Source organism: Enhydra lutris, unplaced genomic scaffold (assembly GCF_002288905.1).
Source record: "Enhydra lutris kenyoni isolate GAN:26980312 unplaced genomic scaffold, ASM228890v2 scaffoldscaffold6, whole genome shotgun sequence".
Classification (NCBI taxonomy): domain Eukaryota; kingdom Metazoa; phylum Chordata; class Mammalia; order Carnivora; family Mustelidae; genus Enhydra; species Enhydra lutris.
This window is the reverse complement of record NW_019154090.1, coordinates 22,815,236-22,839,973: the sequence shown is the minus strand read 5'-3', so window position 1 is coordinate 22,839,973 and position 24,738 is coordinate 22,815,236. Positions and strand designations below refer to the sequence as shown.

Sequence of the window (24,738 nt, the reverse complement as noted above, 5' to 3'; positions counted from 1 at the left end):
TTTTATTTTTATTTTTTAGTTTTTTGAAGGTATTTTTTTATTTGTGAGAGAAAAAGAGTGCGCACATGCACAAGCCCCAGGAGAGAGGCAGAGGGAGAATCAGGCTTCCTGCTGAGTAAGGTACCCGATGCAGGGCTGGATCCCAGGACCCTGAGATCATGACCTGAGCCGAAGGCATCAGACTGAGCCACCTAGGCGTCGCTGGGGCTTAGTGTTTAAAAGAGAGGATTTTAAGAGAGAAGTGTATACAGAGCTGGGTCATAAGAGAAACACCCCCCCCCCAAAAAAAAAGATGAAGGAAGGGGCACCTGTTTGGCTCAGTTGGTAGAGCATGTGACTCTTGATGTTGGGGTCGTGAGTTTGAGTCCCACAATGGATGTAGAGATTACTTAAATACATCTTTTAAAAAAAGAGGGAAAAAAGATGAAGGAGTTCCGTCTATAGGGTGTCAGCATGTCATTAAGGAAGTAGTTTCACCCGTTACACTTATATTTTCTTATTAGCCCTTTGGGGGTCTTTTTATCATGCAAGTGTATGTGTATGTTTTATTTCTATATAATCGGGGATTGGGCATGAAGAAATTACATAACTTCTTTTGTGTGGTTTTATATACACTATAGCTGTGGATTCAAACTCTCAAACTTTGCAACCAATAACATTGGAATTGAGAAGGCGGAAAATATCAAAAGGAAGTGAAGTCCCATTAAAACGTCCCCGGCTTGACAAAAATTCATGTGAGTCTCCAGTTTGTGTACATGTGACTAGAACTTGATGTTGATTGGGTTAGCCTCCTCTGTATTCATGTTGTTTCCTATCCCCAAAAATAGGCTCTAGTGCTGTTTTTGGTCCTAGGAGCTAATGTGGATGGTTTGGGTTGGATAAGAAAGAGTTTTGCTTGAAGAAAAATAAATCCCAAAGCAGAAACTATATTAACATTGGATTCAGTGGTTTCTTCTTCATGCCCATAAACGACATTTCCATTGGAAATTTAACGGCTTAGGAAGGGATGGTTTTCATATGTTGAGTAAAACTTGAAAAATGCTATTTATGGATTAAAAAAAAATACTTTGGCTCCAAAAATGATTTGTGATTTTTCTAAGGGTTTATAAACCTGACTGACTTTGAAGATTAGTACATAAACTTGTAAGTTGGGAAGCCCCAAAATAGAATTTAGTTGTCAAGATTGGGGCATGACCTAAAACAGATTTTTCAGACCGTGAATAAGGATGATTCTCTCCGGGCAGAGAGATTCCCTTTACTTAAAACTACAAATTAAGAAAGGATATTTCCTTTTATCACTGGTCTAGTATTCTAGAAGTTTCTGTAAAGCCCTTATAGAGGTAACCAGCCCAGAAATCTGTATTAGCAGAGTTATTTCTTCTTATTGGGTTCTTGACCATAACTCTCTTAATGGTTTATAGCCCAGGAAAAGTCAAAAACCTATTCGGAAAACACTGACAAGGACTTATCAAGGAGACGGTCCTCCAGGCTGTCCACTAATGGGACACACGAGATCCTAGATCCTGACTTGGTTGTGTCAGATTTGGTTGATACGGTTAACATTGATCCTTTGCAAAATACATCATCCAGTAACAAGGAATCTGAGGAAGGTGAGTCAGAGTCTGTTCTAGAATGGTCTTGCCAGCTTGCCTCTCTAGTGAGACCCAATCTAAATCATATACAACCTCCACAAGTTTTAGGTTGTGTTGAAATTAAATTTTTGAATGGGTTGCAGTGTTTCTTATACTCTTTTTCACTGGCAATTCAGTAGACAAACTTTCTGAACACGTTTGTGATTGTTTTTACTTGAATATGTCTGAATGTTGGGTTGGAGGTACAGTGCTTAAAGAGTCCTGTCCTTCTCTCTGTTTCTGGTGCCATCTTACTCCAGTGCTTCTGCCTTTTTGTCAACACTTCCAGAAAATCCTCTATTTACTTTGGTCTTTTTTTCGCCTTTTTTTTTGAGATGCTCATAGCCCTGACTGTATGTGCTGGAACCTTTGAATGTATTCTTGTATGCTGTGCGGTGGGTTTCCTCTAAAAAGTCCCTGGATATCTTAGTCTTCTGTGGGACTTTTGGTTGATTACATATCTGTATATATTCCCTGGGCTCTCTTTTTTTTCTTCTAGGTCAGTTAAAATCTCCTTTGGAAGCTGACCAGGTCTCATCTGCACTGACTTGCCACTCCTTTGGTGATGGATTGGGGGCTGCAGGCTTGGAATTGAGCTGCAAGTCAATGGGAGAAAACAGTATGAAGACGGAACCGGCTTCTCCTCTTGCTGAGTTACAAGAGATTTCAACTGTGGCAGGTTCCTATTAGTGTTAACTTAATTGTTTTCTATATATACTTTTGCTTCTGCTTTGACGGTGAATTTAAAAAATATACTTTTCTATGATGTTTTTTCACCTTATTAATATTTCCTTATCATTTTAATGCTATATCCTTTTCATTTCTGATATTGCTAATTTGTGTTTCCTTTCTCTTGATTAGTATAGTTTAGGGATTTATTAATTTTGTTGATGGTTTCAAAGAACCAGTGTTTTACCTTAATTTTCCCTGTTCGTCTTTTTAAAATGCCATTGATTTCTGTTTTTTTTAAATCTTTTTTTTTTTTTTAATTTCTGTTTTGATCTTATTTTCTTCCTTTACATTTTTCTAGAGACTTAGGTCATTTAAAAAAACACAAAAAACCAAAAACTTAGGTCACTAGTTTTGGATCTTCTTTTCTAGTATTAGCATTTAAGGTTACAAATTTACCACTAAGCCCTGCTTTTACAAATTCTGATATGTTGTATTTTCAGTTTCATTCAATTCAAGATATATTGTGATTTATTTGTTGATGATGGGTTAACTTTGGAGTGTTTTGTTTCATTTCCAAGTATTGGGGTTTTTAGAGATACTCTATTGTTACTGATTTGCAATGTAATTCTACACTCTATAAGATTTTAGTCTTTTAAAATTTGTTGGGACTGATTTTATGGCCCAGCATGTGATCTGTTTTGGTAAATGCTCCATATACACTTGGGAAAAAAAAGTGTGTTCTGCCATCATATAGCTGTTCTATGTGTCAGTTAGATCAAAGTGAATGATGGTGTTTTCTAGACATTTATTATTGTTATTACTACTACTACTACCATCATCATCATCATCATCATCATAATCATCTAATTCTATCAATTTCTAAAAGAAGGATGTTGATAATATCTAACCATGATTGTGGATTTGTCTGTTTCTCCAATGAATTCTGTCAGTTTTGCTTCATGTATTTTGAAGTTTTGTTATTAGGGGCATACACATTTATAATCGTTATGTCCTCTTGGTGAATTACCCCTTTGTAATGTGAAATATCATGCTATTTTTGGTAATAGACTTTGACTTGAAGTCTGTTTTATCTGATGCTAGTACAAATACTTTTGCTTTCTGTATGCAGGGTGTATCTATTGCTGTCACTTTTCTTTCAACATAACTATGTCTTCAAATTCAAAATTTGTCTTTTATAGATAGCATGTACCTAGTTGGGTTTTGGTTTTAACTGCAATGTGTAGTTTGTTTACATTAAATGTATTTATTGATACAGTTGCTTTTAGATCTACCACTTTGCTTTTTGTTTCCCATTTATCCTGTGTTTTGTTCTTTTCCACCTTTCCTATTTTTTTTAGGTTAATTGAATTTTTTTCAAATTTCATTTTAATTTAGCTATTAGCTATACTTCTTAGCATTTATTTTAGAGGTTACTTAGGGATTATGATGTATATATCCTTAACTTCTCACAGTTTACTTTTATTTTTTTTTTATTTTTTAAGATTTTTATTATTTTTTAAAATTTATTTGACAGACAGAGATCACAAGTAGGCAGAGAGGCAGGCAGAGAGAGAGAGGGAGGCAGGCTCCCTGCCGAGCAGAGAGCCCGATGCAGGGCTCGATTCCAGGACCCTGAGATCATGACCTGAGCTGAAGGCAGAGGCTTAACCCACTGAGCCACCCAGGCGCCCCTCACAGTTTACTTTTAATATTGAACCACTCTATATAAAATGTGTAGTCTATTAATCCTTCCCCCTTTTATGCTCTACCTGTCTCATGATACATCTATATATCCTATAAAATTCACAATACAGTATTACAGTTTTTGCTCTTAATAACTAGGTATTATAAAGATGAGGAGGACAAACGGGGCTTATTTATGTACATATTTACAATTTCTACTTCTTCATATCTTCCTATTTCTTTTTAGCCAAAAAATTTTCCTGTAGTTTTTCTTGTAGTGTAGGTTTCCTGGTGACAAATTCTCTTGGTTTTTATTTATCTGAATGACTTTATTTAACTTTCAAACTTTAACTTTCAAACTGGCTATAGAATGTCGAGTTTACAGTTTTTTTGTTTTGTTTTGCTTTGCTTTTTAGGCACTGTAAACGTGTTTCACGGTCTTCTGGCCTCTGTTTCTGAAGGGAAGTTAGTGATCATTCATATTGTTGTTTCCCTATATATAATGTGTTTTCCTTTTGGTTGCTTTTGAGATTTTTCTCTTTATCATTGCTCTTTAGCACTGTGCTAAAATAAGTAGTATCACTGATACAAGATCAGAAAGTGGCTGCCTGAAGACTATCCTAACTTATGAGACATGACATTTAAGCTGAATCCTTTTTTTTTTAATTTAAATTTATTAAGTCAACATATAGTACATCATTAGTTTCAGATGTAGCGTTCAGTAGTTTTTAAGCTGAATCTTGATGGATGAATAGGACTGTACCATGAGTTAAAAATGGGGTCTGGGTATTCCAAGGGAACAACATAAGCAAAAGTGTGGCACATTTCCTATTATGTTATTTCATTGGAGAGAAGGTAGTCAATTGAATATTTGATGATTCCGTATTTTGACACTAATACTTGTGACTTTATTTAATTTTAGCATCACAAAATTTGTACATTTATATCCTCATTTGTGTTGTACTAAATCTAAGTCTAATTTATATATTTAACAATAAATAAAAGATTTGAAAGTCTTTACTTTTCTTCTAGAAGGTCAGATTCCAAATATTAGGAGTGGTTTAAATTATAAATAGAAAATTTTACTTTGTTAAGAGGTGAATGATCTTTAAATTTTTTTTTTTGAAGATTTTATTTATTTATTTAACAGAGAGATATAAAGCAAGAGAAGGAACCACAAGCAGGGGAAGTGGGAGAGGGAGATGCAGGCTTCCCAGTGACCAGGGAGCCCAATGTGGGGCTCAGTTCTAGGACCCTGGGATCATGACCTGAGCCAAAGGCAGATGCTTACCCAACTGAGCCACCCAGGTGCCCCTTATTTTATTTTATTTTTTATGTAGGCTACATGCCCAGTATGGAGCCCAATGTGGGGCTTTGACTCATGACCCTGAGATCAAGAGTCAGACACTTAACTGACTGACAAGTCGGGTTCCTCCCTTATTTCTTTTTCTTAAGTAGGTACCACATTCAGTGTGGAGCCCAGTGCCGGGCTTGAACTCATGACACTGAGATCAAGAGTTGGATGCTTAACGACTGAGCCACCTAGATGCCTGTTTGGTGGGAGGGGGGGTCTTGACCACATACCATGTGGTTAACATAAACAGTGTAGCAAAGCAGTTTTTTTTTTTTTTTTTTTTTTTAAGATTTTATTTATTTATTTGACGGAGATCACAAGTAGGCAGAGAGGCAGGCAGAGATAGGGGGGAGGCAGGCTCCCCGCTGAGCAGAGAGCCCGATGCGGGGCTCCATCCCAAGACCCTGGGATCATGACCTGAGGCGAAGGCAGATGCTTAACGACTGAGCCACCCAGGCACCCCTCTTCTTGTGTGTAAATATTTTCCCTTTTCTTGCTGAGCCTTCTGTTAGGGGCAGCACTCCTCACCTCCCAATCTACTTCTCTGTCATGTGGCAGAAATGGAGTTGATGTTCAGATGAGGTGGAAATTTAGTCGTGGAACTTGGTGGTCTGTTTTGGTGTGGAGATCTCTAGATGACAGCCATGTTCCTTATAATTCAGAAGACCAGGCTCTTAAATTATATTGTCTTGAGGGTGATGTTAAGTGAGACATCCCTTGAAATTGGTAATGAACTGTTCCTACATCACCGGGAAATATGCTGTGCAGGTAAGAGAAGTGAGGAGACTAGGCCAGAGGCTATATCCAGTGCCTGATACTTATTTATTTATTTACTTTTTAAAGATTTATTCATGTATTTGACAGAGAGAGAGAGCGCAGGAGAGCGTGCACAAGCAGGGGGAGCAGCAGAGAGAGGGAAAAGCAGGCTCCCCGCAGTGCAGGGAGCCTGATGGGGGCTCGATCCCAGGACCCTGGTATCCTACCCAGGTGCCCCCTCCACTGCTTGTTTTAAAGTTTACATATTTTGTGGGGTTTTAAGTTCTTTCCAAAACACGCACACATACAATTTCTGTCTTGTCAGTTAGTTGAGCTGTGTCTTTGGTTTGTGGAGAGGATGGAAATAAGGTAAAATGAGGGTACGACAGATGAGCTTTGGGAAAGGATGATAAGATTTCATGTCTTCTTTTGCTTCTTCAGGTTACACAGAGGATTTTCTGGGGAATAATTTTGAAACCACCGCAGTTAAGTGAAGCACTTGCCCATTTTTCTGAGAGGTTATAGCAGTGGTAGAGGTCAGATTACCTTGAGTTTGAACTAGGAAGAATAAATGCTCTGGGCTATGTGCTTTGATGACTTAGAAGCCAGAGGAGAATACTGTTGAAATTCTGCTACTTGGGTAGGCCATTTGTTTTTGTTGTAATAAAATTATTACTGCAGATGCCCTTAGAAGTTCAGAGATCTCAGATTATTCCCTAAATCTGGGCCCAACCTATTTGGTCGTTCAGAGGTTACCAGAGCTTTTTGAAAATGGGCTGTAGTCTGTTCATTTGTTTTTGTCAACAAATATTTAGTGCCATCTAAGTGGCAGACTGTTCTCTCTCATTTGTGAATGTTCTACATGAACCACAGAAAAAATACGAGAGAAGACCAATAGAGGCACAGCCTTATTCAGCTTTTTTTTTTTTTTTTTTTTAAACTATGTACCTGTTAGAAATGGGACACTTTGCTGTGTGGTTTAGGTCAGTGATTCTAACCCATAGAGTCTTGATATGTTGTCAGTTATAAAATGAATAGGAAGTTACCTGTCACTGAAATACGGAATGTTTACAAATGATTTACTTGTAGGTTAATCAGGTATGTTTTAGAGTAACGCCTATGATAGTTTTTGCAAATGATTTATTTTAAGAATGAATCAGGTCCATTTTAGTGTAATGCCTACAGTAGTTTAGCCTTCATGTACTTGTGTTCTCTGTTTTCTTGAGTAGAGGAATCATAGGGTTATATCCATTATAGTTTGGGAAGTTGTAAGTGTCTATGGTTTGCCATCAGACGTGTACTGGTGGAGAATTGCTTGAGAATTCGTTGTTCTAGGGTTAGAGAAATGAATAAGACATCTGGTCAATGCTCTACATCTTTCTGTTTAGGGGAATTGATAAGACTGCAATTGTCTCTAAACAAAAGTAATAAATACTTTAAACTATGGGAGAGAATACTGACAGTAATAATGTGTGCTTGCCACATGAAAGTTGAACTCAGGATTCAACTTGTTGAGCCCTTACTATACGCACAGGACCTCTGTTAACTGTTGAGTATATCATGATACATGGGGCACTCTTGCTTTTCAGTAAGCGGTGTTTGGATCTGACTCTGGAAGAGAGGTGATATTTAGGTTGGTGATTTGGGGGCAGAGGTGGAAGAAGGTGGTACTTTCACAGGGCCTTGAAGGATGAGTAGCAATTAGGCATTTGGAGGTGGAAGCGGAGCAGCGTCAACAGTGTCATAGTCGCAGACTCTTTTCTGAGACTGTTAGGTGTGCTTTCTCACTTAATTGCAGGCTTTCTGAACTTGGTTAAGGCTGAGCAGATAAGTTGCTGCAGACTGAGGTCAGTTGCTTTGGAGAGTTGATGGGGCTACTGACAGTGCTTCTTCGTTCTCAGATAGCAGGGATAGTCCTGAAGGGTTCGCCTGGATCTCTCTGTTGGTAAGGTTGCTTTCCTCCTACTTAGCTGTTATTCTTTGGCCTTAAGGTATTTTAAAGTATTTTTTCTGAGTTGTTTGAAAATAAATTGCAGACTTCTACTCCTAAATACTTTGGTATGTATTTCTTACATTTTATTACCATAATATAATTATCAAAATCAGGACCTTATTCAGACTTCAAGGATTTTGTTGGTACCTATTACCTTATTTATGGAAGTGATCTTGTCTTCATTCAGTATACTCTTTACGGTAACTTGCTTTTTTATGTTGATAAATTTGAAAAGAAATCCAGAAAGATACAAGAATAATAAAACCAACATTCATGTCTCCCACTGCCCAGAACTGTTGGTATTTGTTCATGCATGCCACAGGTCCTTACACTGGCCTGAAGTGGCCCTGCTTCTTTGGGCCACCTGTTACCTCACTCTCTCCTTGCTGCCGACTCTACTCTAGCTACATGGCCTCCTTGCTACCCTGCAGACACTGCAGGTGTGCTCTTACCTGTCAGCTTGCATTTGGCACACTTTTTTATTGAATACCTTTAATACCTGACCAGAGCAAATAGATCCATTGGAAGACTTGTTTCTTTCTTTCTTTCTTTCTTTTTTTTAAAGATTTTATTTATTTATTTGACAGAGAGAGATCACAAGTAGGCAGAGAGGCAGACAGAGAGAGGGGGAAGTAGCTCCCCGCTGAGCAGAGAGCCAGATGTGGGGCTCGATCCCAAGACCCCGGGATCACAACCTGAGCCGAAGGCAGAGGCTTAACCCACTGAGCCACCCAGGCGCCCCAGAAGACTTGTTTCTTAAGTAGTGGGTAATATTTAATTAATTAGGTCATTCTTTCAATTACTTCAAGTAACTCAGGTCAATTACTTGAACATTTCTTATGTACCAAAACTTTGAGGGGAAGAAAGGAAAGCTGGAAAAGGTTTGGAAAACACAGAAAGTTGCATAACTGATCCCTTTGACCTCAGGGAATGGATTAATTATAAGAATGGATTGTCTTGGACACTTCCAGTTGATAAATGGGGGAATTGCATTATTGATAGCCCAGCTTAACTGTTTCTAGATTTGTCATAATGTCAACAACTCTTTTCAAAACAAAATTTCAAGTAACTCCTTGTTTTTTGATGCAGTGATTCTTTTTTCTAAGATTACTGTTGGATATGGGGATTAAAAAAACATGTATGATCAAATAAAGAATCTGTTTTGAAAGTTAATGTAAAAAAGTATTTTAGTATGTTTTTTAAGATGTTTAAAGTTATATTACTTAAGTTACTCATTAATTTTTTTCGTGGAAAAACATAACATGGCAGGAACTTAAGGTTGTCCCAGACTGTGTGGACTTAGTATCATTATTTTTGAGCAATAAGGAAACAACAATGAAAGGTTTTTCTTAAAGTTTGATTTTTAAAGTAAAATACAATTTCTTACAATCTGAACACTAAAGTATACTAATTCTTTATAAATATTCTTTTTTTTTAAAGATTTATTTATTTATTTTAGAGACCAAGTGGTTGTGGGAAGGAGCAGAGGGGGAGAGAGAATCCTGAAGCAGACTTCCTGCTGAGTGTGGAGCCCACCAGGGCTTTATCCCAGGACCCTAAGATCATGACCTGAGCCAAAATCAATGGTCAGCCACCTAACCAACTGAGCCAGCCAGGCGCCCCAATGAGTATTAGTTCTTGATGAATTTTTATAACTCTGAATTAAGTCAGCTGGGACCTCTATTTAAAAAATTATTTTATGGGGCGCCTGGGTGGCTCAGTGGGTTAAAGCCTCTGCCTTCGGCTCAGGTCATGATCCCAGGGTCCTGGCTTTGAGCCCCGCATAGTGCTTCTTGCTCAGCGGGAAGCCTGCTTCTCCCTCTCCTACTCTCCCTGCTTGTGTTCTCTCTCTCCCTCTCCATCAAATAAATAAATAAATAATCTTTAAAAACAACAACAACAACAAAACACAAAAACACAGTAATAGAATCATATTCTTTCATTATTCAGTGGGTTACAATTTTCATTTATGGTATTTTTCCACATTGGTTCCTATATCCTTTCTGAAAAATACTTGTTATTTCTAATTTTTCACTCTTCTGTTTTATAGGCAAAGAGCCTAATATTTGGCAAAAAGGACTTAACATAGTCTCACACTTCTTACTGGCTGGTGATATAGGATCTCTGACTTATATCTTCCAACTGAGTGCCTAAAGCCATCTGATGAGATTTTGGGTGCTATATAAATTGAGACATGAACACAATATGTCTATTGTGTTCTAGGGAAGTTGCACAACATGTGACACAGAATTCCCACAGCTCTTGAGGGCACTTATTAAAGCAGTATATATACTCTGAGTAAGAGGCTAAGTAGGGTGGCCAGGTTTGAAGAGGAGTGTGTGGTATAAGTGATGTCAATATTCCAGACACGGTGGTGCCTTTGGAATTCTTTAATTCGAGGGAGGAAGATGTGTTGACCTGGAAACGGAATGATGTTTCTGGTATTTTTTTTGGAACATGGGGTTAGTGGTGAGTACAGGGTGATCTAGAAAGATGGCTAGGAGAGATTGTTTTGTTGAGGATTCATTCAGCAGGAATGTATTATGTAAGTAAGCAGGAAGGAGGGCTGTATCATCATCAGAAACATCCAGCAGGGTCCCTGGAGGCCAGGATGCTGTCGCATTAGTCACTATTTAGTGATTGCTGTCCTGAGCTGGTACCAGTCTTGGCATTTCTAACCTGGGATGGAGTCCCAATCTAGGAAATTTGTGTGAAGAAAGCTCTTGACTGGCAGGAGGAGGAGGAGCCTGGGAAGTCAGTGCCATCTAGTCCAGAGCAAAAGAGAGGTGTTAGCCATAGCTCTGGCATTTGGAGCAGCTCTGCCATCTTGTGGAATAAATGCTTAGTGATTTTTGTGAGGACTGAGTGCAGAGATTTGCAAGGAAAGCCTTGGCAGGGTTGTTTTCCTCCCATTTAGCTATTCTGTGGCCTCAAAGAAGTTTTTTTGCATATTTTTTTTTTCTGCACATATTAAAAAAAATTTTTTTTTTTAAATAGGTAAACTCTACCCCCAATGCAGGACTTAAACTCACAACTCCCAAGATCAAGAATTGCATGGTCTGGTTTCTAAGCCAGCCAGGGACCCCTCTGCATATATTTTTTAATAAGTTTTAAGACTAAAATTGTTTCAGTCTTACAAAAAGTTAGAAAAGTAGTACAAAGAATTCCTATATATCTTCAGCCAGATTCCCCCACTAATTTGCAGTTTGCCATGTTTGCTTTATTATTATTTTTTTTAATGATTTTTTTTTTTTTTTTAAAGAGCAGGCTCCATGCTGGGCAAAGCTTCGAACTCAAAACCCTGAGATCAAGACCTGAGCTAAGATTGAGATGGATGCTTAACTGACTGAGCCACCCAAGTGCCAACCCATCACTTTTTTTTTTTTTTTTTAACATCTTTTCTTTCCTTCTCTATTTTTCTTTTCTTTTCTTTCTTTTTTTTTTTTTTTTTTAAAGATTTTAGTTATTTATTTGACAGACAGAGATCACAAGTAGGCAGAGAGGCAGGCGGGGGCGGGGGGGAAGCAGGCTCCCGGCTCAGCAGAGAGCCTGATGTGGGGCTCGATCCCAGGACCCTGAGATCATGACCTGAGCTGAAGGCAGAGGCTTTAACCCACTGAGCCACCCAGGCGCCCCATCCTTCTCTATTTTTAATATTTTATTTATTTGACAGAAAGAGAGAGAGTGCACAAGCAGGGGTGCCAGAGGCAGAGGGAGAAGCAGGCTCACCTCTGAGCAGGCAGCCTGACTCTGTCCCACAACCCTGGGAACATTACCTGAGCTGAAGGCAGATGCTTAACTGACTGAGCCACCCAGGCATCCCTATTCCCTCTTTAAAAAAGTATTATTTCTAAATTATTTGGCATAAGTTGCAGAACTTTACCCATAAACATTTCAGTGCATATTTCCTAAAATCAAGGACATTCTCTTATATTACTACATATGATTACAAAATCAGGACCTTATTCTGATTTCCTCAGTTGTTCTAATAATGTCCTTTATAGCAAAAGTAGGAAAAATATTTTTTCCTGGTCAGGATCCAATCCAGGGTGACACATTGGATTTCATTGTTTGTTTCTTTAGTTTGCTTTCATCTGAAATAATTCTTCAGTCTTTCTTGGTCTTTCATGACCTTGACATTTCTGAAGGATGTGATGTCTCTCAGTTTGGTGTTTTCTGATGTATCCTCATGAGTAGATTTATGTTATTAACTTTCAGTAGATGTACCATATAGGCAACATGTTCTTTTTAAGTGCATTCTGTCAAAAGGCACATGATGTCTTTTTGTCCCATTTATCAGTGATGTTAATGATCACTTAGCTAAGGTAGTTACTGTTCTGTAAAGCTATTATTTTTCCCTTTATAATTAATAAATTTCTTGTGAGAGGATACTTTGAGGCTATGTAAATATTTTGTTTCTCCATGAAACATTCACCTACTATTTTAGCATCTTTTGGTATTTCTTGTCTGAAACAGTTTTTACTCTGATGACTGCCAAATAGTGATTTCTTTCTTTCTTTCTTTCTTTTTTTTTAAAAGATTATTCTGTATTTTTTTTTTAAAGATTTTATTTATTTATTTGACAGACAGAAATCACAAGTAGGCAGAGAGGCAGGCAGAGAGTGAGGGGGGAAGCAGGTTCCTCGCTGAGCAGAGGGCCCAATGCGGGGCTCGATCCTGGGACCCTGAGATCATGACCCGAGCTAAAGGCAGAGGCCCAACCCACTGAGCCACTCAGGCGCCCCCAAATAGTGATTTCTAACTTTAATAATTTCTTTTATATTTTATTAGTTTATATTCTATTATAAGGAAGAGATTTCCCTTCTTTCTTTCTTTATGTGTATCTGCATGGATTCATGGATTCTTGCTTTGTTCTATGCGTTATAATCTGTGTTTGTCATTTTCTTCTTCTTCTTCTTCTTTTTTTTTTAAGGATTTTATTTATTTATTTGAGAGAGAGACAGTGAGAGAGAGCATGAGCGAGGAGAAGGTCAGAGGGATAAGCAGACTCCCCATGGAGCTGGGAGCCCAATGTGGGACTCGATCCCAGGTCTCCAGAATCATGACCTGAGCTGAAAGCAGTCGTCCAACCAACTGAGCCACCCAGGCGTCCCTGTCATTTTCTTCTTTTTAAAAGATTATTTGAGAGAGTGAGAGAGAGAGCATGAGCAAGCAGAGGGGCAGAGTGAGAGAGAATATCAAGTAAACACCCTGCTGAGCACGGAGCCCTATGTGGGTCTCTTATCTCATGACCCTGAGATCATGCCCTGAGCCAAAGTCAAGAGTTGGATGCTTAACCAAATGAGCCACAGGGGCGCCTGATGTGTGTATGGTTATTTATTTAAATACCCACGTTGTCCCAGATTTAGCCAGTGAGAACCTTTCAGACTGGTTCCTCTATCTTCTTCATTCTATGAGCTCTTTATATATATATATATATATATATATTTTTTTTTAAGATTTTATTTACTTTCTTAAAGAGATTTATTTATTTAATTTTTTAAAAAGATATTGTTTATTCATTTAAGAGAGAGAGCTGGGGGTGGGCAGAGGGAGAGGTAGAAGCAAACTCCCTGCTGAGTAGGGAGCCCAACACAGGACTTGATCCAAGGACCCTGGGATCATGACCCGAGCTGAAGGCAGATGCTTAACCAACTGAGCCACCCAGGCACCCCTAAAGATTTTGTTTTTAAGTGATCCCTATACCCAATGTGGGATTCAAACTCACAACCTTGAGATCAAAAATTACATGTTGGACCAACTGAACCAGCCAGCCCCACCCTACCCTGCCTCCTCCTCCTCCTCCTCCTCCTCTTCTTCTTCTTCTTCTTCTTCTTCTTCTTCTTCTTTTTTAAATGTGAGCACTTCTTTATTTTCTGGTTTAACAAGATGTTTCAAGGGGTGCCTGGGTGGCTTCGTCATTAAGTGTCTGCCTTCTGTTCAGGTCATGATACCAGGGTCCTGGGTTTGATCCCCACATCAGGCTCCCTGCTCAGTGGGAGGCTTGCTTTTCCCTCTCCATCTGCAGCTCCCCCTGCTTGTATTCCCTCTCTTGCTATGTCTCTCTCTGTCAAATAAATAAATAAAATTAAAAACTAAAAAACAAAAAAACAAGATGTTTCAGCTCATCTTATACTTACTCATCCTTTCAGCAAGGGATTCAGAACCTTGGATTTCCTCTGGCAGTCCTGATGTCTTATAAGTAAAGAACTGTAATTAGAAACCAAGATATGGGTGCTAGGTATGCTTGTTGCTCCTTGGGTATACATAGAAAATATGGAAGTTCCTCTTACTGCCTGCATTTCTAACCCAAGCCCCTCTTCACTATCAACATCTTGATTTTTGTCTTTCTGGTTTATTTTCTATGCATCTAAGAAAAAAAAAATTACTTTTTAAAAAATAATCTCTGCACCCAATGCAGGGCTTGAACTCATGATCCTAAGATCAGGAGTTGCTCCTCTGACTGAGCCAGTCAGGCATCCCCTTTCTTTTTTTTTTTTTTTTTTTTTTTTAAGATTTTATTTATTTATTTCACAGAGAGAGATCATAAGTAGGCAGAGAGGCAGGCAGAGAGAGAGATAGAGGAGGAAGCAGGTTCTCCGCTGAGCAGAGAGCCCGATGCGGAACTCGATCCCAGGACCCTAAGATCATGACCTGAGCCGAAGGCAGAGGCTCAACCCACTGAGCCACCCAGGTGCCCCCAGGCATCCCTCTTTCTATGTATTTTTATCATATCTTTTTTTCCCCACCTGTAACCGTACATGGGATCATATACTATGGTATGGACTAGGCAACTTCCTGTTTTCACTTAGTCTGTCTTGAGATTATCCATATCAGTAGGTACAGAGTTACTTTATTCTTTTAAATAGCTGATTAGAATTACATAATGTAGACTTGCCATAATTTATTTAACTGTTCCTCTACCTAAGGACATTTTTTTTTTATTCGATGTATTTGACCAGACTTGCTGTGAACATTTAAATCCATTCATGTTTGCCTTTGATTGCCTTTTGTTGCTTCAGAGCTGATAAAGTTATTTATTCACAGACCTGAAAAATGTTGTACCCATTATAGTATTGGAAGTGCATGTCAGAAAAGTGTTAAACTACTGGGATCACATGGCATCATTGCTGACAAGAATACCAGCTGTATTAGGGGGTAGTGCTGAGGGCCCATACCTCAGACAATGGGAAGTAGCCCTTATCCTCTGGCTGGAGAAGTGGCAAATAACGGGATCCAGGAGCGCATCTGAAGTACCAACGATGAGGTGCATCAGGAGATCATTTGTGCCAGGAGTTGACAGGCATGTGGTCCCTGAGAGCCACGGCCATCTGGGCAACATCCTGCACGTGAAGTGGGCTGAGTTTGGATAGAAGTAAACATCTGGCCAAGCCATGGAAGAATGGCAGGAGAGGGCAAAGCCTGAGCAGAGGTGTGAGCTATGAGAGCATGAAGCAGTTTGGTGGGCCCGTAGTCAGGTAGCTGCTGAGGCCTCATTGTGGGGTAATGGGAGATGAGTTTGGAAAGCAAGGGGGTACTTAGATTGAGAAGGGCTTGGAATGCCGGGATATGGTCAATGAGACTAAATATCACAGTCATAATCCTCTGTGAGGTTTGAGGTTCTGGTCTTGGGTATTTAAAAAAAGGGTTAAATAGGGTATATTTCTAAGCCATATTTCAGAAAACATAGTTTAAAAACTTTTTTTTAGTATAAAGTTAATGTATGTTTATCATAAAAGGGAAAGTATAACAACAATACCCAAGTATATAGAAAACGAGAGGGTTCCGATCTTGCTGTTAGCTACTGCTATGTAACAGTATTACACAAACATAGTGGCTTAGAACAGCACATTTGTTTTCTCATAGTTTCTGTGCACAAGGAATCCAGGCTGAACTTACCTGGGTCTGGCAAGACTGCAGTCAAGGAGGGCTGTGTTCTCATCTGAAGACTCTGCCGGGGAAAGATTTGCTTTCCGACCCTCATGGTTGTTGGCAGCATTCAGTTCCTTTCATGCTGTCAGGTTCAGGGCCATGGCTCTTGTTGGTGCTCTAAGATTCTTGTCCCGTGGGCTTTTTCATAGAGTAGCCCCCAGCGTAGCAGCATGTTTCATCAAGCCTTTAGAGGAGAAGATGTGCTGGTAAGGTAGATGTTAAATATTAAGTAATATAATCACAAAAGTTTTTTTCAAGGAAGGTAACATACTGTCGCCTTTGTTCATTCCAATAGAGGCAAGTTGTAAGTCCTGCCTATTCTCAGCGGGGAGGGGTTTACACATAGATGTGAATACCAGGAGGTGGGGATTATTAGGAGACATTTTATACTTTATTTTCCCCCATTCTCCTCCCAAAAGTAAAGAAGACATTCTTAGAGTTATTATTCTATTTTTTTTTAATTTAAGGATTTTTATTTATTTATTTGTCAGAGAGAGATAGAGAGCAAGTGAGCGCATAAGCAGGGGGAGAGGCAGCCAGGGAGAAGCAGGCTCCCTGCTTGGGACTCGATCCCAGGGATCCTGGGATTATGCCCTGAGCTGAAGGCAGCTGCTTAACCAACTGAGCCACCCAGGCGTCCCTAGAGTTATTATTCTTAAAAGCAAATTCAAATTCTGTGGGCCATTTTTCTCTGTATATGTCAACGTACAGTAGTAATTTGGGGAGAGGCAGAAGCAAACGGTGACTCTTGAGATTTTGAGCCTCAGAGCCCAGGGGAGATTTCTGTGCTTTGCCTTGATTCCTCCAAACAAAAACCTGTTAAACCTGAGGAAAAGCACAGAACAGTTAATTTATTTATTTTACACAGAGAGAGAGATCATAAGTAGGCAGAGAGCCAGGCAGAGAGAGAGGAGGATGCAGGCTCCCTGCTGAGCAGAGAGCCTGATGTGGGCCTCAATCCCAGGACCCTGGGATCCTGACTTGAGCCGAAGGCAGAGGCTTTAACCCACTGAGCCACCCAGGCGCCCTGAGCACAGAGCATTTATATGATAACACCAGTAACAACTTGCAGGAGTAACTTGGTTCCAGTAATTTACTTTCTACCCAAAGGGTAATTTGATTAATCTTAGCTTTTGAACCAGGCTCCCTTGAGGATTTAATTTTCATATTTTCTGCCTTTTGTGTTCTAGTAACTGCTCCCTCGTTGACAGCAGATGGATGATGTCACTTAGCTGGCTGGTGCCATCCGTGACATATGATCCAGATAAACTCCCACTGGGAAGTATTCACCTGTGTGAGACCTGGCCACTATGCAGACTGTGTGTGGCCCAGTGGGCCCTTTGGGCAGCCAGCAGCTCTCCTAGTTCTTGACCATGCTTTTAGCACCATGTCTTTTTTTTTTTTTTTTTTTTTAAGATTTTTTTTATTTTTTGACAGAGAGTGAGAGGGGGAGCACAAACAGGTGAGTGGGAGAGGGAGAAGCAGGCTCCCACCAAGCAGGGAGTCCGATGCAGGGTTTGATCCCAGGACCCCAGGATCATGACCTGAGCTGAAGGCAGACGCTTAATGACTAAGCCACCCAGGCACCCCAGCACCATGGTTTTTTCACCACAGGAACACTGTTCTAGCGAGTAGTATAATATAGAAATATAAAAGCACTGTGTTCTTTCTGTTGTAAAGATAATATGACTGTTACACCTTTTTAGAAAGCATGGAAGAGTAGAAAACAGTTGTTTTTCTTTTTACTTGAAGTCTCATAACCGAAGGATTGCCATTATTTTTACTACTGTATTGTATATATGCTATGTAATTTTTTTAAAAAGATTTTATTTATTTATTTGACAGAGAGAGATCACAAATAGGCAGAGAGGCAGGCAGAGAGAGAGGCGGAAGCAGGCTCCCCGCCCAGCAGAGAGCCCAGGACCCCGAGACCATGACCTAAGCCGAAGGCAGAGGCTCAACCCATTGAGCCACCCAGGCGCCACACTACGTAATTTTTTAAATCATAATATTTCTCTTGTGGGTTTTCTTTGGCATAATTATGCTGTGCATATTCTATTTTTATTTTTTTCAAAGATTTTCTTTATTTGAGAGGGAGCAAGTGAGAGAACACAAGCAAGGGGAGTGGCAGAGGAAGAGGGAAAATCAGGCTTTCCCCTGAGCAGGGAGCTTGAGGCCAGGCTGGGTTCCCAAACCCCCAGATCATTACCTAAGCTGAAGGCAGATGCTCAACTGACTGAGCCACCCAGGCACCCCCATATTCTATTTTTAAATTCTTTGAAAATGTAAAATATTTTGCTGGTTATATCATTTTTTATTGTCCCTATTGTGCTTTTATTACCAAACTTGAGTGATTATTAAAGTGGACAATTAGATGTTAAAATTTTTCAAGTTGTGCCACTGATAGAGGGACCCATGGCTGGGATTTTGCACAACTTTTTTTTTTTTTTTTAAGATTTTATTTATTTATTTGACAGATCACAAGTAGGCAGAGAAGCAGGCAGAGAGAGAGGAGGAAGCAGGCTCCCCGCTAAGCAGAGAGCCCGATGTGGGGCTTGATCCCAGAACCCTGGGATCATGACCTGAGCTGAAGGCAGAGGCTTTAACCTGCTGAGCCACCCAGGTGCCCCCAACTTTGATTTTTTAAACAAACAACCATGCGGTTAGTGACAACCATGATGACAACTAATACTCAAGTAACTTGCTGTAGTTATTAATGGGTTTTCTCTTCTGTTACCTCAAGGAAACATGTTAGAGTCTTGTGAAATAAGTACTTTTCCTCCCATTTGGTGAGGATATGGTCTTGGAGAGGCCAGCTTTCTTGTTTAATGTTGCAATACACCAAGGTAAGTATCATAGAAGTAAAGAATGGAACATGTCCCCCATTTCAGCATTTCAGAATCATGAGCAGAACGAACTGTAAGACATAGAAAGAGATAGATACTATAAGATTTATTTTACATGAAGTCCTTAATGGGAATTCAAAGAAGACAGGTAGATTCTTTTTTTTAAGGTTTTATTTATTTATTAGAGAGTGTCCATGAGTGGGGGGAGGGGAAGGCAGAGGGAGAAGCAGATCCCCACTGAGCTGGGAGCCTGATGTGGGGCTTGACCCTAGGACCCTGAGATCATGACCTGAGCCAAAGGCAGATGCTTAAACCGACTAAGCCACCCAGGGGCCCTGGCAGGGTAGAGGCTTTTCTGCTGAGAGGCTAAGGCAAAAGCATTATGCAAGTAGATGGCATTTGAAGGATGAGCAGGGCTTGGTTTGCAAGTGAGAGAGGTATGCCAAACCAAAGCAATCATGTGACCTACACTGGCTGAACTGGCAGCTTTCATTGTGTGTACAGAAGGCTTGTCTTGGCCATCTTTATACAAAATCTAAGATAAAATTATGAAGTCTGGAAAATACCACATTTTTATTTCTCCTAAAATTAGTTGGGTTAAAACTAATACAAGGTTTTTGCAAGGTCTTCTTGAAAAAGGAAGCAATTACTTAAGTCTTGGGATGTTTATAGTTTTTGCTGTTATTTCATTCTAATTTAATATGTCCCAAATAGTTTATCATCGTTAAAATGTTAGCCTAAATATTATTTTATTACTATATAACATTTTTATCGACAGTTTGGTGGATCCAAAATTATAGTTAATTGTGTAATACAACCGATTTTGACAAAGGTTATTTTCCATAACTGATTTATACCCTATTGTCTGCTTTTCTCAGCCTGGTGCTTATGTTGTTTTTCCTGACGGTACAAGGCAGATTATTGACAGGCTTAATTGGAATGGTTTGTATATCAACAGTTTATACTCACTGAGTTCAGTTTATGAGGGAATCTGACTTATCAAACTTCTGTGGTCAGATATTCATAGTTCTCAAATCATTCTTCTTTAAATAGTTATTCCTTTGGGCAAAACCAGTGACTCATTTTGTTTCATTGATGTTGCCATTTTGAAAAGAGCTCTTGATTTGATCAGGGGCTTTGTGATAGTGACACCTGGCAGTGTCTTCTCTTCTGGGGAGTTTCTCTGTTTACTTGAGCTGCTGTGATACTATTCCCGTGTCTTAGAGGCAGGTGGCCCACCTAAGTGCCATGCTTGTTTGCCTTTGGGGGTCCAGCTGTTTTTACCTTCTGCTTAGCTGTGAGGAACCAAGGGTTTTATTTCTGGGGAGGAAGAGTTTTTACGCTGCCACACTGAACTTACTTTCTTTGGAGAACTGGATTGATAGACTATCTGTCTTCATCCATTCAAGCTGCTGTAACAGAATACACATGGCTTGTAAACAATAATGTTTATATCTCACAGTTGTGGAGCCTGGGAAGTCCACGATCAAGGCACCAGCAGATTCATTGTCTAGTAAGAGCCTGCTTCCTAGTTAGTAAGCAGCAGTCTTCTCACTATGTCGTCATGTGGCAGAAGGGGCAAGGGAACTCTCTGGGGTCTCTTTTATAAGGTTATTAGTCCCATTCATGTGGGCTCTGTTGTCATGGCCTATACAGCTCCCAAAGACCCCACCTCCAAAAACCATCATATTGGGGATTAGGTTTTTACATATTAATTTTGGGGATCTATAGCACTGTCAGACCAAGTGCATCTTTATTTCAGCAGATAGTTCGAGCACATCTTTCTTGAAATCTCTGTTTGAATCAGTAGGAGATAGATGCATAAGTGTATTGGGAATCTGCATAGATGAAATTGAATTGGCTTAGGCAGTTCTGAGAGAATGTAGATTCATTGCTTGGTGTGAGCCTCAAGGCTGTCCTCAGCTCTGTCCCACTGGATCTTTATCAACAACTTAGATAAAGATCTGAATATGTAGAATTACAGAATCAAGAGTTAAAAACTTGCACTAAAATAATCTCATGGAGTTTGTTAGGGATAAATATGTAACTTCCAGTATGTAGTTTGACAAAACTGTTTGGGGAAAATGGAAATGTACTTTAATTCACATTTTAAAAAGGCAAGAAAAAAAAAAAGTTCAGGATTTTGTTGGACTAAGCTGGTACTTTCCAGCACCATGTAATGTGTTTATTAAAAGAATGTAGTGAATTTATAAAACCCTTTGGCTGCATTAGTAAAAGTATGATGTTTTGAAAGGTGAGGGTAATAATCCTATTGAGTGGCCGTATTAGGAATCTTGTGGTTGGTTTGGATTTCACAGTTTTTAGAAGAATGCAGAAAAGACAGTGCTTATAGAGTTAGATGTCTGCAGCCAGAGCTTATGAGGGCTGGTTGAAGGAGTGTTTCAGTGTGGTTGATAATTATAATAGCTGTCTCCAGCCACATTCCATAAAGGACGTAAGCCTGTTTATCAAGATGTATTTAATATTTGAAATGAACAGCTTTGTGCCAAGCGCATATATTATAGCCTTCTCTTACCTCTTTAAAATAGGTTGTATTTATTCTTTTATAGATACCGATTGAGAATAGTTTAGAAAATATGCACAACTTATATATATGGCTAATGAAAGGTAGAGCTGTGATTTAAAGTTGAGCTGATTCCATTATACCTGCTTTTTAAAGATTGATTTATTTATTTTAGAGAGGGGGAGAGGAAGCCTGAGCTAGAAGAAGGTTAGAGGCAGAGGGAGAGGGAGAGAGAGAATCTCAAACAGATTGCACTGAGCGCAGAACCCGACATAGGGCTCAATCTCATGACCCTGAGATCATGACCTGAGCGGAAACCAAGAGTCAGATGCTTAACCGACAGAGCCACCCAGGTGTCCCTTGTCTGCAGTGATTTTTGAGACTGTCATAATGGAAAAAGGAATTATTAGGTTGAACTGTGTGAAGTAACTAATATTTAACCTTCTTAATATAAAAAAAATGGCAAATTCACATGGTTCAACTTACTAGGCCCAAAAAGAGGAAATTCCAGAGAAATCACTTGTAACTTCTTTTAAGAAATAATTTTAGGGTGTATTGGAGGTTTGAGTTTTGTATATCTGCTGCCAAAGCGAGCATTGGAGGTTTGAGTTTTTGAATTTCTCCACTGCCATGCTTTTCCAGTACAACCATTTGTCTGTATATTCCATTTTATTTCATGTTATTTTTCTTCTCTTAACTGCATCTTATTGATTGGTACCTCTTTCTTTTGTCTCTTGTTAGAGATAGAAAGTGATTTTAAGGCATTCTGCTTTAATACAATTAGTTTAATACAATTTTTCACTTGTATAAATTGCCCATATAATGGCATCTGTCAGGTCATCAGCATAGCAACTTTGTAATCATACCCTAGTGCTGATTTTGAAATATAGAATATGATTTAGATTGAGTTAAATTTTTTTTCTTCTGATAATGGAATGGTATTTGAAAATGTAGTCCTAATATTTACCAGTGGTTCAGTATGTTTTCTGCTTCTAATGGAAATTGTATCACTGCATTAAGGAAAAATTTGGTTCACTCAAGAAAGGTCCACTCAGAATATTCTTGGGTGACCTAATCAAGTAGAGTAGAAGAATTTGAGTTTAACGTGATTTCTTTCATTGGGGTGAGGGCATTGTTAAGGCAGTCTTCAGTAAACTCTTTCCAAGACACATGCATTCCTTGTGACAGCTCTATTTTTTTGTCATTGATACATGATAGACCACTGCCTTCTGGTTTTGGTGGGGGCGGGGTTTCAAACTTTTTCTGGCTCTTTAAATTTGATTATTGACTTCTGACTCCTCATGCCATCGGATCCATTTATTTGGTTGTCATTTTTTCTCTTACTATCTCTGAGTCCCTTTGTTCAAACAAAGTACACAATAGCAAAATCTCAAAAACCTTTGTAACAGTTACACTGTCTTTGTGCAGAAACCATTGTGAGATCCCTTTGGTTTCATAAAGAGATCCCACAACAATATTCCCTAGTTCTGTCCACACATGCAGGTATCAAGATGGTAATAAGTCTTAATCTGGTCCAACTCATCAGTAGTAAGTGCTGGGTTGGGTCCTTGATTTTTTTGTTTGTTTTTAAGGATTTCCCCCCATTCTTTCCCCGTAGTCTGTAAGCTTGAGAACTTGTATGGCTGCTTAACAAAACAAACAAACAAACAAACAAAAAACATGTTGATCTTTTCTTTCAGAAGATGAATCATGGTTGAGTCTGTATTATTTATCCTGAAGTTATATCCATTCTCTCCAGACAGTAATCTGGGGAGGTAATGGCTGTCTGATGTCTCCAGCTACATATGCATTCTGCTCTTCCACTTTCTTTTGCTGTGTGTTAATGCATATGTTATAATAACTAGGTTAACACAAGGGATCTTTGTTTTTGTTTCTGTTTTATTTTTCAGTAACAAATACTTTTAAGAAAACAGATGATTTTGTGACATGTAAAGCACCAGCTGTCGACCTAGATCACAAATTCAGGTGCAAGGTTGTGGATTGTCTAAAATTTTTCCGCAAGGCCAAACTGTTGCACTATCACATGAAGTATTTCCACGGGATGGAGAAGTCACCAGAGCCAGAGGAGAGCCCAGGAAAGAGGCATGTCCAAACGAGGGGCTCTTCAGCTTCAGACAAGGCCAACCAGGAGAGCCTGACCAGGAAGCGGGTCTCTGCCAGTTCCCCAAGTAAGTACTTTGGTTCTTTGTTGTATCTGTATTATAGAGGACTCTCTGTTGCTCAGGTCACATTGCTTGCATTTCTGACACAAAAGAAGGCATTAGGTTGAGGTCCAATTGAATTTCAAAGACTGAAAATGACGAGTGATCCTTAGGAGTTGCATCATGGGGCTGTGGTGGACCTGGAGGAAATAGAAATACCTGATAGTCTTACCTTGGCCTCCTGCTCCTCAAGTTACCTTGAGAAGTCACTTAGCTTTTGAGGGCCCTATAATCCTAGTATGAGTGGGAACAGTCAAGGAAATGGAGCTCCTTCAGAAGCCAGCAGTGAACTTGAGCTCAGAACAGCAGGAGTACAATCATTCTATCCCCCAAGCCTACCCCATCCCTGCCAACAGGGCAAAAGAACTGAAACATTGTGGGACTTTCTTGCTGTTTCCAGATTTGAGTTCAATTTAATCTAATCGTAACTGAAGATATTTTCTAATAGCACTGTTTATTTTGCATAGAAATGACAATGGTGGTAGTAAGGGTTATGAGCACAAAATCTCATGTTCGTGTCTTATCACAAGAAACTGTTTTGAAAAAATTTTTTTTTAAACTTAAAATTGAAAAATTACATATTTCTGGGGAGATTTTAGAAGGCTTTTTTTTTTTTTTTTTAAAGTTATCTTTGTACCCAGTGTAGGGCTCGAACTCACAGTGCCAAGATTAAGAGTTGCATGGCCTACTGACTGAGCCAGCCAGGCACCTGCAGAGGTGTTTTTAATGACTTTTCAGTAAATTCTACAAGCTCTTCAGGTTCTTTTTACCTGAAATTGTAACATCATTATATATTTTTGGCTTATAACTTCTCCATTAAAATACATAGGTATTTTTTTTTAACGATTTATTTATTTTGTGGAGGGGAGGGGCAGAGGGAGAGAACTTTTCACACAAGCTTTGTGTTTAGTGAGGAGACCGATGTAGGACTCAGTTCCAAAACCCGTGAGACCTTGACCTGAGCCAAAATCAAGAGCTGGATGCTTAACCAACTGAGCCACCGAGGCACCCCAAAATACGTAGGTATTAAATGACATATGCAACTCCTAGGACATGTGACAGTGTTTCCAAGAAGGTATGAAATCAGGTTTCAGGACAGTGGGGCAGGCCATGTTAACTAAGGTG

At 39.3% G+C, this 24,738-nt stretch overlaps 1 protein-coding gene across 1 annotated transcript in view; it reads left to right on the top strand.

Annotated features, from left to right (window-relative positions):
- Positions 1 to 24,738, top strand: part of LOC111141549 (PHD finger protein 20) — a 137,912-nt gene that overhangs the window by 76,634 nt on the left and 36,540 nt on the right. The window contains exons 7-10 of the mRNA XM_022494168.1: positions 621 to 734; positions 1,422 to 1,610; positions 2,131 to 2,310; positions 23,302 to 23,580. Coding sequence (XP_022349876.1) covers positions 621 to 734; positions 1,422 to 1,610; positions 2,131 to 2,310; positions 23,302 to 23,580 — 762 coding nt within the window. The remainder of the gene's footprint in view (positions 1 to 620; positions 735 to 1,421; positions 1,611 to 2,130; positions 2,311 to 23,301; positions 23,581 to 24,738) is intronic.